An 18,360-nucleotide genomic window follows, 5' to 3' on the forward strand; every position below is an offset into this window, starting at 1 on the left:
GGTTTTTGGGTCTTGCCATCCATGTGTTTACAGTAGCGGTCCTGTGAGAATCTCCTCCAGACATGACGAGGTGTTAATCTTATGATCTTGATTCCACCGTTCTGTTCTGCTTTTATATAATTTCTTTTTTTTTCTCTTTCTCATCCCTCCTCTGTGAATGCGTTTAGGACAGGATGGAGTTTGTATGCATAAGGTGGAGAGCGAAGTTCTCTGTTCTGCTTTTGCACACCTTTACCTGGGGCTGGACAGGTGAGGAACCAAAACTAGCCTGCATAATAGGAACAACAATATAAAAGTTTTGGGTATGGGGTGCTGTTTGTAAAACAGTTTGACCTTTTTATGGGTGGCATTTTTCATCATTTAGCACAGTTTTCATATATTTAGAGATAAATTGCATTATATTATAGGCATCTAGCAGATGCTATTATCCAGAGTGAAATATAACATACCCAGAGCAGCCTGGGGAGGAGTTGGGGTTGAGGTGCCTTACTCAAGTGCACTTCGGCCATTCCTGTTGGCCCAGGGAATTGAACCAGCAACTTTTTGGTCCCAAAACTGCTTCTCTAACCATTAGGCCATGGCTTATGGTTAAGTTCATGCAACAAGAAAGTGTTCCATTTCCTTATGTAAAATGACTTGAAAATTGCTCATTATTTGTAAATGTCAATAATGTATTTTATATGCAAATCAAATTTAAAAAAAAAATCAAAGTCCTTCCCACGCCATGTGGCGGCGCCAATCCCCGTTTCCGTAGCCCTCGGCCTCTTGCCTATTACCTAGCTAGGGTTACAGTGGGAGGCTAGTCCTCTGGTAACCGCGAGAGTTTGACTCCCCACTCGCATCTGTATTGCAGCGTGCCTTGCCAGACGGCAGTAGGTACCATTTTTATGGTGGTCTTTGGTGTATGACCCAACCGTGAGTAGAATTCACAATCTCCCGATCAAGAGGCGGACACGCTAACCATTAGGCAAACTTGCGGTATTTATATGTAAATGCAAATGTTTAAAGGTTCTGACTGCAAAGCTGAATTCTGGGCAAAATGTTCTATTGCTGTTGGAGTTTCGAGATGTTGAGCTGCTGCACACACACCGTGTATCCTGAGTGTAAATGTTTTGTCGCGATAAAAAGCGTCTCGTATTTTATGATTCCGGAGATTATCGAAGCAAGTGAGAAACTGTATCATGTGACCACCATGGGGCGTTTGACCTACTTTTAACCAAAACAATTCGGCGTGGGCAAAAATGGCAGACTTGGCTCTCCCTCGAGCTAAAAGCCAACGGGAAAGCAAAGGAAAATATGCAAGCGAATCAGCTGAAAAGCGATGGAAACCAAAAGGTTGTCCGCAAAAATTTTTGTGACGGGACAGATCGACTGACGGAATCAACTGAAGGATGAAATGGGCGCAAAATCTGACAAAGAACTTGCAGCGCTGGTCTTGGATTGGCGAGTCTGAGTATGGAGTAATACACCTAATGATACGATAACACAAGTAGTAACAGAAAAAAGATATCTTCATCTTTTGTTTCACGGATCTATTCGCGAATGTCAACCACAAATTACATCCCTGCGACTCAGAACTCTCTGAGGTCGATGCAGAGTCACGATGTTTTCCGTGCATCGCCATCTTGGTGTGACCCAGTTCCATAGTTATGCTAATTAGTTAAAGCTCCTCACATTCAGCTGTTTCCATAGGACCTCAAGAGGGAGGAAAACAGTCCCAAAATGGAGAAAAGCGACCCTCAGGACATCAAAATGATCACATCTCGTCCGCATGATTGTGTTCTTGCAGGACACAGGAAAATGCCATGCACAATTAAAAAAAATTTCTGATGACTTTGCAGTCAGCGCCTTTAATTCAAATAGTAAATTTAAATGTTTTGTTCATATGCTAATTGACTCCACCCTTTTGGACTGTGCTTTACTGAGAAAATGTGGTGGTGGTAAAGTTGCCAGGTTGACACCATACTGTTTAGATTAGTAACAACGTAGCCAATGGTGGTTGCTTTCTATCAAGATGCTCATTTGGGATCATGATGTCATCAGTATAATCATTCAACCCTTAAATTAGTCTCCACTCTGAGATTAGAGATGTATAGACATAGAGAAGCAGGTACACTGTGCATTAATGGTAGCTAAGCTGGCTACCTGACTAGCTAGTGCTGTGGGTGCGACCTACATTTACATTGACCTTTTTCTGTATTGTTGGACATCTGTAGACTGAAAAAAAAGAATGTCTCTAGTTTGTATGAAATATTTTGTTTCTCATCAAAACAAGATTTCATTTGCATAGTATTAATGTCTTGGTCATGTGGTATGGTTGGGTTGTGTAAAACTTTTTTTTTTTTTAAATCAATTTATTATTTTTAAAGCAAACAACCCCAAATGGATATGTGCATCTGCATTTTCTATGACCCAAAGTTTCTCCCAGTTATTTATCACCATGCTTGTAAAATCATTTTTAATATTTCAGCACATTTTCGCATTCATTTTCTTGACTTTTGTTGTTCCACTGAATCCGAGTCACTCGATGTTTTGGAGACATTTGTCCATTTTTTTTTTTTACTTCTAAACTCCTACACTAGTGCAGTGTGTCATGATGGTGGGGGGAAAAAGACTAAAATAGAATGGACGCCCTTCAGTTCAATTAAAAGTGGTTTGTTTGAATGAGGCCTGCAGTAACCTTTCAAAATAGTAGTGCACACAATCCATTTTTATAGTTACTTCTAATATTCATTTGTAAAATTTTTCGCATATTGCACTATCCTGACATGCTGCACGAGAGTAGGAGTTCAGCAATTAAAATGAACAGATTTCTCCATCCATCTGCCTATGCTAGTTTCTCCAAAACATCGAGTCACTGACTCAGTGGAACACCTGAAAACAGTACAACAATATGCCAAAACATTTGCTGGATATGGATTTGCAAGTCCTAAAAAATAAATCTTTAAGTGAAAAGAAGTGTCCGGTGGTTAAGGCTTGGGTTTGCAGAACATTCATAAAGTCCATTTGAGGTTGGTTGTTGAAAAAGTTGGGAAACAGTTTAAATGAATGCTATTTTGTAACATTGGTCATTTACTTCATCATCCAGGACCAGGATGAATCATAACTGGCTTCATCAATCTATTTATTATCAAACATAAATACAGAATAGCTTTTTTTTTTTAAACATATAGGTCATGCACGAGCACTTGACCCCGCCCCCAAGATTGATGGACACCAACACTCTGAGGTCACCGTGCAAGAAAACATCACTCATAGTTTCAATTGCCAATCAGAGGGCTGGAGTCCACAAGCCCCACCCCTGCTCACCTGGTACCTCAATGGTGAGAGACAGAGTGAGGTTTCAGGTAGCCGGGGACCGGGGCGTCTGGTGATGACATCACCGAATAACAAGGGAACGATGAAGTACAGTGCAGAGCGAAACAGCACATTTACTCTCCGGCCCAGGAAGTGGGATCGTGAGCTGGTGTGTGCCGCCTCGAACCCGCATGGTATAGAGAGCTACAACGCCACTGTTGTCCTTAATGTTCAGTGTGAGTAATGAGAAATACACACATCCAGCATATCAGATGAAAGGGTTATCATCAAAAGTCAAAGTCCTTCCTGTGCCAGGACCTGGTCTTCCCAGGCAGTCTCCCGTACCAGTACTAACCAGGCCGTTAAGGTGTATTGGGCAGAGCTGATTTCTGTTTCTACAGCCCTCGGTCTCATGCCTATTACATAGTTAAGGTTACAGTGAGCGGCTGGTCCTCTGGTTAACTGCGAGAGTTGGACTCCCTGCTTGCATCTGTATTGGGTTGTGCCTCACCAGATGGCAGTAGGTACCATTTTTATGATGGTCTTTGGTATGACCCAACAGTGAGAAGAACTCACGATCTCCCAGTCGAGAGGTGGACATGCTAACCACAAGGCCAGCTCATGGTAAAGGATTATTATAGAATTTAATTATTGTAATTATTGGTTATTGTAGTGTGACTGATGGTGGATAGCAAATAGAAAATACATGACCTAATTATGCAAAATTGCATAGCCTAGTTATAGAAAGCATAGTCCAATTCTGGAAAGTAGTGGAGGCCAGTTCTGAACCATAGCAAAGACTAATTCAAGAAACTATTTTGACCCAATTCAGGAAGCTAATGTAATCTGATTCAGGAAAATAGTAAGGTCCAGGAAAATAATGGAGCCCAGTTCTTGAAATTATGGAAGTCAGTTGATTTGGAACTGATCTTGTTTTGCCTTTAGCCTGATCTCATGCAAAATTTGAACAAATTCACATCGGAAATTGTGAAAGAGAGCGATTTCATTGGATTTAAACATTTAAATCATAGCTAAAAATCTAAACTCGATAACCTTTGCCCTTATATAAACCATTCACGCGTGCAAAAAACTTAATGTGTTTACGGGACATCTGCAATCTTGATTGGGTTTCACAAGGGGTTGGTTCTCAGAGCAAGTGTAATTTAAAAAAAAAAAAAAAAAACCACAATACAATAGGTTTTAAAAAAAATAATAATAAAAATAAGTGGTCCAAGCACCAAAGTCACCTCAGACCTAATCAATGGTAATTTCAGAAATAGAAAGTTCGATGGCTCCAAAAATATATATTTCAAATTTTGTAATAATTTTCATGAAATAAGTCTATATGGTGGGGGTCCATGGAATTTTTATTTTAGTTTAAGTGGTCCATGGTTGCAAAAGGTTTGAGAACCACTGATATAAATCCTTGAACTTATGTATGTTAAATCTGCCATGGAACCTTTTTTTTTTTTTTTTTTTTATTAAAAAGCCTCCAGTGGCTTAAAAAAGTCCAGTAGTTTAACATCTCAAAAATATTTCACTCACAGTTCAGCCAGAGATTCTGCGAGTCAATGCCCACTACAGCGAGACCTCTGACCCTGGGATCTCCTTGGTGCTCTTTGCATTGGTTCGCTCCAATCCCCCCGCCACCATCACGTGGGTGGATCAATCCGGCCAACTGGTAGCCAACACCTCCGACTTCCTCATCCTGGACTCACGGAGCTACCCCTGGCTGGCCAATCACAGTCTACAGGTCATGCTGAGCAGCCTATCAGGAAACGTCTCGCTCAGTGTCAACAATAGCCTTGGCTCCACCCACACCAACCTGACGCTCACAGGTACTCAGTGAAGGTTTGAGTCCGTTTATCCTAATTATTTAATTCACTTCACAAGTCACCAAATTTAATTAGATCAGCAATTAGATGAGTGAGTCAAACTGATCATCAAGGAAATGTATTAAGTTACAGTTGTGTTTAAATTTTGACCTACACGTCCATGAATTTCATCATGGACATGAATGTCATAGCAGTAGTAATAAACTTTCAATGATTGCTTTGAACTGTTCTTTTTGTGTAACAGAATGATTATACATCTTTAATAGAAAAAAACCCCTCAAGAATTCAATGCATAAGTTTTAAATTATTCTGGGCTTTCTGAAATCAACACCGGGTCAAAATTATACATACAGCACACCTAATATTTAGTTAAATATCCCTTCACAAGTTTCACCTTGACCAGATGCTTTTGGTTGTTATCAACAAGCTTCTGGCAGAATTTTGGCTGAGTATTTGCCCACTTTTCCGGGCAGAATTGGTAGAGTTCAATTAAATTTGTATGTTTCATGGCACGGACCTGACTTTTAAACACAGACCACATATTTTTGAGAGGGTTGAGGTCAGGACTTGTTTTAAGCCTGCTTTATCTTCCACAACCAACTTTGATGTGCGTTATGAGGTCACTGTCCTGTTGGAGCACCCAATTGTGTCCAAGTTTCTGATGATTTGAGGTTATGCTGAAGAATTCTGAGGTTCTTTATTATTCCGTCCACTTTGTGTAATATACCAGTTCCACTGTCGGCAAAAAAAAGCCCCTGAGCATGATGCTACCACCACCATGCTTAACATTTAGTACAGTGTTCCTCTGTACCTCTGGTCATTGTGGCCAAACAACTCAATCTTTGTCTCATCTGACTATAAAACTTTCCTCCAGAAGGCTTTTTCTTTGTCCATGTGGTCAGGCACAAACTTTAGTCGAGATTGAAGGTATTAATTTTGGAGCAGAGGCTTCTTTCTTGGACATCAGCCTCTCAGTCCATGGTGATGTACAACATATTTGACTGTAAACAGTGTTCTAGCAGCTTCCAGTTCATGGCAGGCCTGTGGCTTGGTGGTTCCTGTGTTGCTCCTGACGGTCCAAATAAATTTCCTCTCAGTTGAGGGGGACAGTTTGGGTCTCCTTCCAGCAAAGTGGCTTGGCAAAGTGGCTCCACCTCACAGTAACTTGTACTAATGTACAGTTATTTGAATTGATGATCTTGGAATCTGAAGTTTTTTGTTTGTTTTTTTTAGAAATGACTCTGAGACATTCCTGAGCGTGTTAATCTATGACCCTCTTTCTCAGATTTGCTCTGAGCTCCTTGGACTTTCCCCATTGTACTTTGTGTTGGTCAATCCAGTGAGTGCCATCAAATAAACCCTTTTTATGTTACCGCAGAGAAGCTGCCAGCTGTAGACAATCATCACCACTAACAGCATGTTAAGAGGCTTTGGCAAGTTAAGACATTTGTGGAACTTTTCAGCACCACTGAATTAATAATCTAAGTAGATGTACGTACACTATATTGCCAAAAGTATTTGCTCACCCATCCAAATTATCGGAATCAGGTGTTCCAATCACTTCCATGGCCACAGATGTATAAAATCAAGCACCTCGGCATGCAGACTGTTTTTTCAGTTTGGAGCTGGCCCCTTCCTCTTCCAACATGACTGTGCACCAGTGCACAAAGCAAGGTCCATAAAGACATGGATGACAGAGTCTGGTGTGGATGAACTTGACTGGCCTGCACAGAGTCCTGACCTCAACCCGATAGAACACCTTTGGGATGAATTAGAGCGGAGACTGAGAGCCAGGCCTTCTCATCTAACATCAGTGTGTGACCTCACAAATGCGCTTCTGGAAGAATGGTCAAAAATTCCCATAAACACACTCCTAAACCTTGTGGACAGCCTTCCCAGAAGAGTTGAAGCTGTTCTAGCTGCAAAGGGTGGACGGACGTCATACTGAACCCTGTGGATTACGAATGGGATGTCACTTAAGCTCATATGTGAGTCAAGGCAGGTGTGCGAATACTTTTGGCAATATAGTGTATGTGTAATTATACTCCTGCTCTGAGGGGTGTGTGGGGGTGTATACTGGATTACCTCTGTCTGTCCATCCATCTGTATCTTTGTCTATCTGAAACACCCTTTTTCTCAGGAACCACAAATCATAGCCACTTTGGTACCATACTTCAGCTTGGGGTTCTACAGTGGTGCTTGAAAGTTTGTGAACCCTTTAGAATTTTCTACATTTCTGCATAAATATGACCTAAAAAACATCAGATTTTCACACAAGTCTTAAAAGTAGATAAAGAGAACCCAGTTAAACAAATGAGACACACATATTATACTTGGTCATTTATTTATTGAGGAAAATGATCCAATATTACATATCTGTGAGTGGCAAAAGGTAACTGTTGATCAGTCCTGCACACCAGCTTGGAATTTTAGACCATTCCTCTGTACAGAACAGCTTCAACTCTGGGATGTTGATGGGTTTCCTCACATGAACTGCGCGCTTCAGGTCCTTCCACAACATTTCGATTGGATTAAGGTCAGGACTTTGACTTGGCCGTTCCAGAACATTAACTTTATTCTTCTTTAACCATTCTTTGGTAGAATGACTTGTGTGCTTAGGGTCGTTGTCTTGCTGCATGACCCGCCTTCTCTTGAGATTCAGTTCATGGACAGATGTCCTGACGTTTTCCTTTAGAATTTGCTGGTATAATTCAGAATTCAGGGCGGCACGGTGGTGTAGTGGTTAGCGCTGTCACCTCACAGCAAGAAGGTCCTGGGTTCGAGCCCCGGGGCCGGCGAGGGCCTTTCTGTGTGGAGTTTGCATGTTCTCCCCGTGTCCGCGTGGGTTTCCTCCGGGTGCTCCGGTTTCCCCCACAGTCCAAAGACATGCAGGTTAGGTTAACTGGTGACTCTAAATTGACCGTAGTTGTGAATGTGAGTGTGAATGGTTGTCTGTGTCTATGTGTCAGCCCTGTGATGACCTGGCGACTTGTCCGGGGTGTACCCCGCCTTTCGCCCATAGTCAGCTGGGATAGGCTCCAGCTTGCCTGCGACCCTGTAGAAGGATAAAGCGGCTAGAGATAATGAGATATGAGAATTCAGAATTCATTGTTCCATCAATGATTGCAAGCTGTCCTGGCCCAGATGCAGCAAAACAGACCCAAACCATGATACTACTACCACCACCATGTTTCACAGATGGGATAAGGTTCTTATGTTGCCTTTCTCCAAACATAATGCTTCTCATTTAAACCAAGAAGTTCTATTTTGGTCTTATCCGTCCACAAAACATTTTTCCACTAGCCTTGATCTTTAGCAAACTGCAGAATGAGCAGCAATATTCTTTTTGGAGAGCAGTGGCTTTCTCCTTGCAGCCCTGCCATGCACACCATTGTTGTTCAGTGTTCTCCTGATGGTGGACTCATGAACATTTAACATTAGCCAATGTGAGGGAGGCCTTCAGTTGCTTAGAAGTTACCCTGGGGTCCTTTGTGACCTTGCCGACTATTACACGCCTTGCTCTTAGGCCCTGTCCACACGGCAACGGATTCAGGTGACTCCGATACAACTGCTTATCGTTTAGGCCTGGCGTCCACACGGCACCGGCGTTTTGGGTGCCCAAAACGCAATCTTTTTGAGAACGGGTTCCAGAGTGGAAAGATCTGGCAACGTTGCCGTTGTGAAGTCGTCTGGATGAGTAAAACGGATTTGTTTACGATGACGTCACAACCACATGACTGAGTGCTTCACGCCGGGTAGAAGTGTAACGAATATCACCAGGAAAAAGCCTTACAGAGCACTAGTGAGAGTGAAACACGAGCTTAGATATTATTATTTATTATTATTATTATTATTATGTTCAGTGTTAGTTCACAGTAGTAATGCAAGAAGCAGAATAGTGACAGTAATAGTGAAGCAAAAACATGCAATTGTACAAACAAGGCAGCTCTACAGCAAAATATTCATTTATGAAATGGTCTGATTCTTAACACCAGTAGTGCCAATGATCTTCTCATTGCGATGCGAGTTGTCAACAAATCCTATAACTTGGTTCATGAAACGCGCTTACAAAATATTTTCACTGTGAATATTTATTGTGTAATGGTGCAAAGTGAGAGAGAGAGAGTCAATCCCGCCAGCAAAAATAGAGAAAAAAAGAGCGATCTCACCTCTTCAGATGTGGGTTTAAGTCCTACAATACATTCCTCAAAAAGGGCGTAGAGGAGCAAATTAATCATTATTTAATTAGCATTCAATTTATTCCGGACCATTAAAGACACCGCCTTCCGCGTAGAATCATAGGTCATCCTCGCCGCCATTTTGGAGAGGTCAAAGCGGAGAATAAAGATTAGCTGCGTTTAACTGTACCAACAGGTTTGCCATCCAAACGAGATCACATGGGATTACCTTTCACAGGTGAGACTGGAAAAATACTTTTCATTGTATTTGGTCATTATAATGTAATTTTACAAACAGATTTTCCTGACTTTGTGGCTAATATGCATCCTTACTACTTCTATTGTTCTGGTGTCTCCGAAGGGACCGTCTTACAGCGCCCCTAGAGGTGTGGCATGTGTATTGCATCGTTTTCAGCAAGCGTTGCGTTGCCATATGGACCTGATATTTTACTGATTGTTGCCCATTTGGACGCGATATATTTTTAAATAACATCTCGTTGCCGTTGTCGTGTGGATGTAGCCTTAGAGTGATCTTTGTTGGTTGACCACTTCTGGGGAGGCCAACAATGGTCTTGAATTTCCTCCATTTGTACACAATCTGTCTGACTGTGGATTGGTGGAGTCCAAACTCTTTAGAGATGGTTAACCTTTTCTAGCCTGATGAGCATCAACAACGCTTTTTCTGAGGTCCTCAGAAATCTCCTTTGTTCGTGCCATGATGCACTTCCACAAACATGTGTTCTGAAGATCAGACTTTGATAGATCCCTGTTCTTTAAATAAAACAGGGTGCCCACTCACACCTGATTTGTCATCCCATTGATTGAAAACACCTGACTCTAATTTCACCTTCAAATTAACTGCTAATCCTAGTTGTTCACATACTTTTGCCACTCACAGATATGTAATATTAGATGATTTTCCTCAATAAATAAATGACCAAGTATAATATTTTTGTCTCATTTGTTTAACTGGGTTCTCTTTATCTACCTTCAGGACTTGTGGGAAAATCTGATGATGTTTTAGGTCATATTTATGCAGAAATATAGAAAATTCTAAAGGGTTCACAAACTTTCAAGCACCACTGTATACTGTGTATACCATTTGCAGGTCTGTCGCACATCAACTTCCTGTTTACTGACTGAATGCAGTGTGGATTTACAAAATTTTCATAACATTTTTCTCAGCAACTACAAATCACAGCTGCTTGATATTTGGTACTGAGCTTCAGCTTGGGGTTCGATACCATGTATACTGTTTTCAGGTCTGTCACACATCAACTTCCTGTTTACTGACAAAGTATTTATGAAACATATAGAGTGGATTTTGATGCTATTTCAAAATGACAGTTTACCAGGACACTATTAGAAGTCCCTGGGGAGAACACTGCTCTTTACTTACTTGTTTCAGGGTTAGTTATTTGTTGAAGTCATCATTCATAATAAGTGTCTTATTCCTTTGATTGCTTACATTCTGATATAAGTGAGAGCGGGGGGATACATAAGTGAGCAGTAGCTCACAGTTGATCTTGTTTTGACCCTGTGTTGATTAAAACTTGTCTAGAAATTCTTGAGTTTTTCCTATTAAGATGTATGTTGTACAGTCATTGTCACAGAAAGGCCAATATTACCATTACATTCATGCATGTGTATGTAAACTTCAGACCACAAATTTAGCTATTCACTTTTCCCCCAATTTTTTTCCAGTGTTTTGTAGTTGTGCATGTTAAATCTTTCCCCCCCTTTTTATTATAATTATTAATATGTTTTCACTAAATTTCCCATCACAGCACCATGAGTTCACTGCTTCATATATTAACAAGTTAAAAGTTAAAATACTGTTAAATTTGTCAAAATTAAGTACAAATTTAAGGAGTAGTGGTCTAAATTGGCAACACCATTCTCAATTGAAGGTCAGCCACTGGGGGTGCATAAGTGTACTCCAGGTGCCGGTCCCAAGCCCAGATAAATTGGAGAGGGTTGCGTCAGGAAGGGCATCCGGCATAAAACTCTGCCAAATCTAACATGCGGATTGAAAAGAGAAATACCACACCAGATCAGTCGGGGCCCGGGTTAACAACGGCCGCCTCCGGTACTGTTGGTCAGCAGGGTGCCGGTGGAAAGTATGCTATTGTTGCGCCAAAACAGAGAAGCAAAAAGAGAGAGGGGAGGTGTGTTAAGAGAGAGCATGAAAGATGGAAGGAGCTTAGAATTGAGGGTAGGAACACTGAATGTGGGAACATTGGACTGGCAGAGTGAGAGAGTTAGCAGGTATGATGGAAAGAAGGAAGTTGGACATTGTGTGTGTGTGCAGGAGACGAGGTGGAAAGGAAGCAAGGCCAAGAACATTGGAGGTGGATGCAAGTTGTTTTATTATGGATTTGATGGAAAGAGAAATGGTGTTGGTATTGTTTTGAGGGGAGAGTTGGTCAACAGTGTGATTGATGTGAAGAGGGTGTCAGAGAAAGTGATAGGCATGAAGTTGGAGATTCAAGGAGTGGTAATCAATGTTGTGTGTGCATATGCTCCATGGGTTGGATATGAGAATGAAGAGAAAGAGTCTTTCTGGGAAAAGATGGATGAAGTGGGAGAAAGTATACCGAGTGAGGAGGGCGTGCTGATAGGAGCAGATTTCAACGGAAATGTTGGCGAGGGAAACAGAGGAGATGAGGACGTGATGAGCAGATATGGTGTAAGAGAGAGAAATGTGGAAGGACAAATGGTGGTTGATTTCTCAGAGGATGAATTTGGTGATCATCAATACTGTACATACTTCGAGATGAAAGAGCAGCACAGGGTGACATTTAAGAGTGGAGGAAGATCTACACAGGTGGACTACATACTCTGCAGAAGGGGTAACCTGAAGGAGATTGGAGACTGTAAAGTGACGGCAGGGAAGAGTGTAGCTAGATAACATCAAGTGGTCGTGTGCAGGATGAGCTTGAAAGTGAAAGAGTACGCGTGAAATAGTGGAGCCGAAGATTAAGTGGTGGAAATTAAGAGGTTGCACATCAGAAGGAGTTTAGGGAAGAAATGAGACGAGCATTGAGTGGTAATGTAAGTCTGCCAGAAGATTGGGATACTGCTGCTATACTAGTAAGATAGGCACCAAGGAAGGTGCTAGGGTGGTCATCGGGAAGGAGGAAGGAAGACAAGGAGACATGGTGTTGGAACAAAGAAGTGCAGGAAGTTATAAAAGAGAAGAGGCTAGCAAAGAAGAATTGGGACAATCAGAGAGATGAGGAAAGCAGGCAGTTATACAGAGAGACGAGACAGAAGGCAAAAAGAGCAGTAGCGAAGGCGAAAGCAGATGCATACCAGGAGTTGTACAAAAGACTGGAGATCAAAAGGAGGAGAGAAAGACCTGTACAGACTAGCTAGGCAGAGAAACAGGGAAGTGAGGGATGTACAGCAGGTAAGAGTGATAAAAGATGGAAATGTGCTGATAAACAAAGAGAGTGTATTAAGAAGGTGGAAAGAGTACTTTGAGGATTTATTAAATGAGGAGAATCCAAGAGAGAAAAGGTCAGATTCGTTGGAGACAGCAAATCAGGAAGCAGAGTCGGTTAGTAAGGATGAGGTGAGGGCAGCCATGAAAAGAATGAAGACTAGGAAAGATGGTATCCCGATTGAGGCTTGGATATGTTTGGGTGAGATGGCTGTGGAGTTCCGAATGAGATTGTTTGTTTGTTTGTTTGTTTGTTTAATAAGATCCTAGAGAATGAGAAAATGCCAAATGAATGGAGAAAGAGTGCGCTAGTCCCAATATACAAGAATAAGGGTGATGTACAGAGCTGCGGTAATTACAGAGGAATAAAATTGATGAGCCACACCGTGAAGCTATGGGAAAGGGTATTGGAGGCGAGATTGAGAAGAAAGATAGCAATCTGTGAACAGCAGTACAGGTTTATGCCAAGGAAGAGCATATCGGATGTAATTTTTCCTTAAGAATGTTAATGGAGAAGTACAGGGAAGGCCAAAGAAAGCTCCATCGTGTGTTTATAGACCTGGAGAAGGCATATGATAGAGTGCCGAGAGATGAGTTATGGTGGTGTATGAGAAAGAGTGGAGTGAATGAGAAGTATATTAGAGTGGTGCAAGACATGTATGAGAACAGTGAAACAGCAGTGAGGTGTGCAGTTGGAACGACTGAATGGTTCAAGGTGAAGGTGGGACTTCATCAAGGATCTGCTTTGAGTCCTTTCTTGTTTGCCACAGTGATGGATAGCTTGACGGACGAAGTGAGGCAAGAGTCACCATGGAACATGTTTGCGGATGATATTCTGATATGTGGTGAAAGTAGAAAGGAGGTTGAGTTGGGTTTGGAGAGATGGAGGTATGCATTGGAACGAAGAGGAATGAAGGTGAGCAGTAGCAAAACAGAATACATGTGCATCGATGAGAATGGGGATGAGAGTGGAGTGAAGATGCAAGGAGTAGACATAAAGAAAGTTGGTGAATTCAAGTACCTGGGGTCAACTGTGCAAGAAAATGGGGGCTGCGATAGTGAGGTGAAAGAGGGTGCAGGCAGGGTGGAGCAGTTGGAGAAGGATTTCGGGAGTCGTTTGTGATCGGAAAGTCCCAGCAAAAGTGAAAGGTAAGATGTATAAGACAGTAGTGAGACCAGCTGTGATGTATGGATTGGAGACCGTACCTTTAACAAAGAGACAGGAGGCAAAGTTGGAGGTGGTGGAGTTGAGGATGTTAAGGTTTGCGATGGGAGGTTGGACAGGATAAGGAACGAGCACATCAGAGGGACAGCACATATGGAGAGCTTGGGAATTAAGCTAAGAGAGATGAGACTGAGATGGTACGGGCACATCCTGAGAAGAGATGCAGAGAATGTTGAGGATGGAGCTGCCGGGCAAATGAAAACGAGGAAGGCCAAAGAGGAGATGCATGGATGTGGTGAGAGAGGACATGAAAGTGGCAGGTGTGGTAGAGAAGGATGCGGAAGACAGGGAGCAATGGAGATGAAAGATCCGCTGTGGCGACCCCTAATCAGGAGCAGCCAAAAGAAGTAGTAGTAGTTGTTCTCAACTGAAGGCCCTTTACTCTTTGTACTTATTTTTCCCCAGAATTCCTGCAGTCTCGGGTGGAAGTGCCGGTGCTTGGGATTGTCACAGGTGGTGTTGCAGGCTTCGTCACTCTCCTCATCCTCACTCTGATGGTGCTCTGCCTTCTGCATAAGGACAAAACCAAAATCATTGGTACACATCAAAATGAACTTTAGTCCTGTCCATGTAAACAGAAAAAAAAGTAAAGCCCTAAGTTGGTGAGAATTAGCAATGAGGAAATTAACTCTAAAAGAAGTACAAGTACAGAGTAAATGGAGCAAATGAAATGCGTTTGTATATAATAACTGTCTGTACATGCCTATCATAATTACTGTGCCTGATTTTCTTTGTATTTTTCTTTTAGAGGAACCAGTTGCAATTACCATGACCCAAGAATGGTAGGTGACTGTCACTGGGGGGGGGGGGGAGTACGCCATTGTGTGTGTGTGTGGGGGGGGTGTCTTTTTTTTGTACTTCATACATGACGTCTTTCTTTTCAGTAACAGATCAGACAAAGTGCAGGTGAACAGAGTGTATCTACCACGTGAGAACATGTCGCTCCCCTCCAACATGCTGCTCAATGAACACCGTGCACTCTGTAAAGGCAAGACCACGCTGAAACAATATGCAAATGAATCGAATACACAGCTGAATAAACCTACTTATTAACCAACATGAATGAAAGAAAATGGGCAAAGAATAAAATCTGTCCTGACCAAGTCAAACGGATTAATATGCAATGACTCAGCACTGCTAATGAACCTAACTGGAATTAAATTATCTCATCTCATCTCATTATCTGTAGCCGCTTTATCCTTCTACAGGGTCGCAGGCGAGCTGGAGCCTATCCCAGCTGACTACGGGCGAAAGGCGGGGTACACCCTGGACAAGTCGCCAGGTCATCACAGGGCTGGCACATAGACACAGACAACCATTCACACTCACATTCACACCTACGCTCAATTTAGAGTCACCAGTTAACCTAACCTGCATGTCTTTGGACTGTGGGGGAAACCGGAGCACCCGGAGGAAACCCACGCGGACACGGGGAGAACATGCAAACTCCACACAGAAAGGCCCTCGCCGGCCCCGGGGCTTGAACCCAGGACCTTCTTGCTGTGAGGCGACAGTGCTAACCACTACACCACCGTGCCGCCGGAATTAAATTAAATCTGTGAATTGAATCAATGAGTCAAATCTGTTTGAGTCCATAATATAATCTATAAAATGAATCTATTAAATCTGCAATGGTAAGACTGCAGTGAAGTCTTGTAGACCATTTGAATCAAACCAATGAATGAATCAAATATCCTTGAGACACCACATTCAACAAATTTTTGTATCAGATGCTACTAAGCGCTGTCGCCTCACATGCAGGTTAGGTTAACTGGTGACTCTAAATTGAGCGTAGGTGTGAATGTGAGTGTGAATGGTTGTCTGTGTCTATGTGTCAGCCCTGTGATGACCTGGCGACTTGTCCAGGGTGTACCCCGCCTTTCGCCCGTAGTCAGCTGGGATAGGCTCCAGCTTGCCTGCGACCCTGTAGAAGGATAAAGCGGCTAGAGATAATGAGATGAGATGAAAATGAATCTATTAAATCTGCAATGGTAAGACTGCAGTGAAGTCTTGTAGACCACTGAATCAAACCAATGAATGAATCAAATATCCTTGAGACACCACATCCAACAAATTTTTGTATCAGATGCTACTAAGCAGGGCGGCACGGTTGTTAGCGCTGTCGCCTCACAGCAAGAAGGTCCGGGTTCAAACTCCGTGAGGGCCTTTCTGTGCGGAGTTTGCATGTTCTCCCCGTGTCCGCGTGGGTTTCCTCCGGGTGCTCCGGTTTCCCCCACAGTCCAAAGACATGCAGGTTAGGTTAACTGGTGACTCTAAATTGAGCGTAGGTGTGAATGTGAGTGTGAATGGTTGTCTGTGTCTATGTGTCAGCCCTGTGATGACCTGGCGACTTGTCCAGGGTGTGCCCCGCCTTTCGCCCGTAGTCAGCTGGGATAGGCTCCAGCTTGCCTGCGACCCTGTAGAACAGGATAAAGCGGCTACAGATAATGAGAGATGAGAAAAATACAACATATTGAAACATGAACGAGAACTGAGTCAGTTCCAAAGGGAGTCAAAGTTGCAACAAATGAATCAAATGAAATGCAAATACGAGCAAGAACTGAATCAAATACACATTCGATCATGGAAGACAAATGAGTCAAAAACTGGTGAATGAATCAAATAAAAAGTGATGGCCAATTTGTGAATGAATCAGTGAATCAAATACATATTTAAACATGAGCATTACATGAATCAGTATCAACGAAATCAATATCGGACTAAAACCTCACTGAATCAAATTTATAGAAAAAAAATAAATACAGCTTTAGATTAAACTCTGTGTTTAATTTGATCATTAATTCCAGTTTTAATTGGACATCACATCACGGTTTAATGTCTGTGCTGTTTCCAGGACAGCTTCCGAACTCCAAACAGAGCACTTTAACACGGAAGACGAAAACAGAGGAGGAGGAAGAGGACCTCTCGTTGGCCTACGCTGCCAGAGGTCAGAGGTCACGGCATCTGAAAGTGTGTGTTTGAAGGCTACTTAGAGACGTGTACACTTTTTTAAATTTTTTTAAATTTTATTATTATTATTTGTTTAAATCAATACAAATGTTAAGTCTGTTTACTCCTTTCACAACGTGATGTGTTTTTTTTCTCTCTCCTCCTTTCAGGTTTCGCCAGATACCCCATGGTCGGTTACATCTACAAAGTAAACAGCACAAGCAGCGAAGAGATCTGGCTTTGATTGTATTTCTCAACACACGTATTGCAAACAGGTCACACACTCCTCCCACGATGAATTTGTCCTTGCTAGATTTTAATATTTAAAAAAAAAAAAAAATTAGTCTCGCAACCTCAGTTTTACTTTCTTTAGCTTTCATATATAAATGATTATAACTATACTGATAATTTATTATATGCATTAATTTTTACACACATGCATCATAATTATATTAAATACAAGCATAACAATTTATGAAAAATTTTGATGGCCCAGTGTTACATTAGTGTGAGCTCGACTGGTTATTAACCTTCTGAAAATAAAGTGAATTATTATAAAAATTTATACTGTAATTTAATGTGCAATCATATAAATTATACAATTCATTTTTTCCTCCATTTCCTTCTAAAACTTCAAAGTTGTCCATTCCCCCCCTCCAAACAATTCCTTCAAAATAAAATAAAGAAATTTGCACTTTACTCATGCTAAGTATTATCAAATTTTAAAATGGCTGCTGCAAACATAGACGGTTAGAGAATTATTATAATTGTTGTAAAAATTTATATTGATTTTGAGATTGGGTTCTATATTAATTATATTGTGATATTGTGTCTCATTCCATGTCTCTTTTAAAAAAAAAGGCAAACATTATTTGAATGCTAATGAAATGAAACTGATATTGATATAAATGCAAGTTTAATAGAACATCATATCCAGGTATAGGATCTTTAATAGAGATTGCTATCAAAGAGTCATTACCCAGAATTCTGTGCTGCTACGTGGAATGCTCCATGGTCTTTGTGTAATCAAAGAGAATGTTAAATAAATTATAATAATATAATGATGAAAGTTATATTTGTAAGGATAAGGCACTACCGCAGAGGTTACATATGTGTATTTGTATATTTACATGTATATTTTCTGCATGTACATATAAGGAATGTACTGTGTGTATATACTAATTATGTCAAAAGAGTTATTTATTAAAGGCAAGAGGGAGAGACTGGGTTCTTTCCATCCAGCAGGAGGTGCTAGGATTCGAGATTCAAGTTGTGTGTTTTGTTTTTTCCTTTTTTTTTTTTTTTATTTCACGCACACAACCATCAGAACATCACTGAACCAAATATGTGAATAAATCAGATATCGAATCAGTGGTGGGGGTGAAACGGGTTAATAGTGCAAATTATTCACATAAGAATCACTTGAAATGT

The 18,360-nt window shown here is 41.4% G+C and overlaps 1 protein-coding gene across 1 annotated transcript; it reads left to right on the forward strand.

Annotated features, from left to right (window-relative positions):
* The first annotated feature begins 167 nt into the window (after positions 1–167).
* Positions 168–17,281, forward strand: LOC132900975 (transmembrane protein 25). The gene is made up of 8 exons (XM_060943387.1): positions 168–249; positions 3,174–3,533; positions 4,845–5,135; positions 14,386–14,517; positions 14,729–14,762; positions 14,865–14,968; positions 16,835–16,927; positions 17,100–17,281. The coding sequence occupies exons 1-8, from the start codon at positions 174–176 to the stop codon at positions 17,171–17,173; spliced, it is 1,164 nt and encodes a 387-aa protein (XP_060799370.1). The 5' UTR covers positions 168–173; the 3' UTR covers positions 17,174–17,281.
* Positions 17,282–18,360: the final 1,079 nt, after the last annotated feature.

This window comes from Neoarius graeffei, chromosome 16 (genome assembly GCF_027579695.1).
Source record: "Neoarius graeffei isolate fNeoGra1 chromosome 16, fNeoGra1.pri, whole genome shotgun sequence".
NCBI lineage: Eukaryota > Metazoa > Chordata > Actinopteri > Siluriformes > Ariidae > Neoarius > Neoarius graeffei.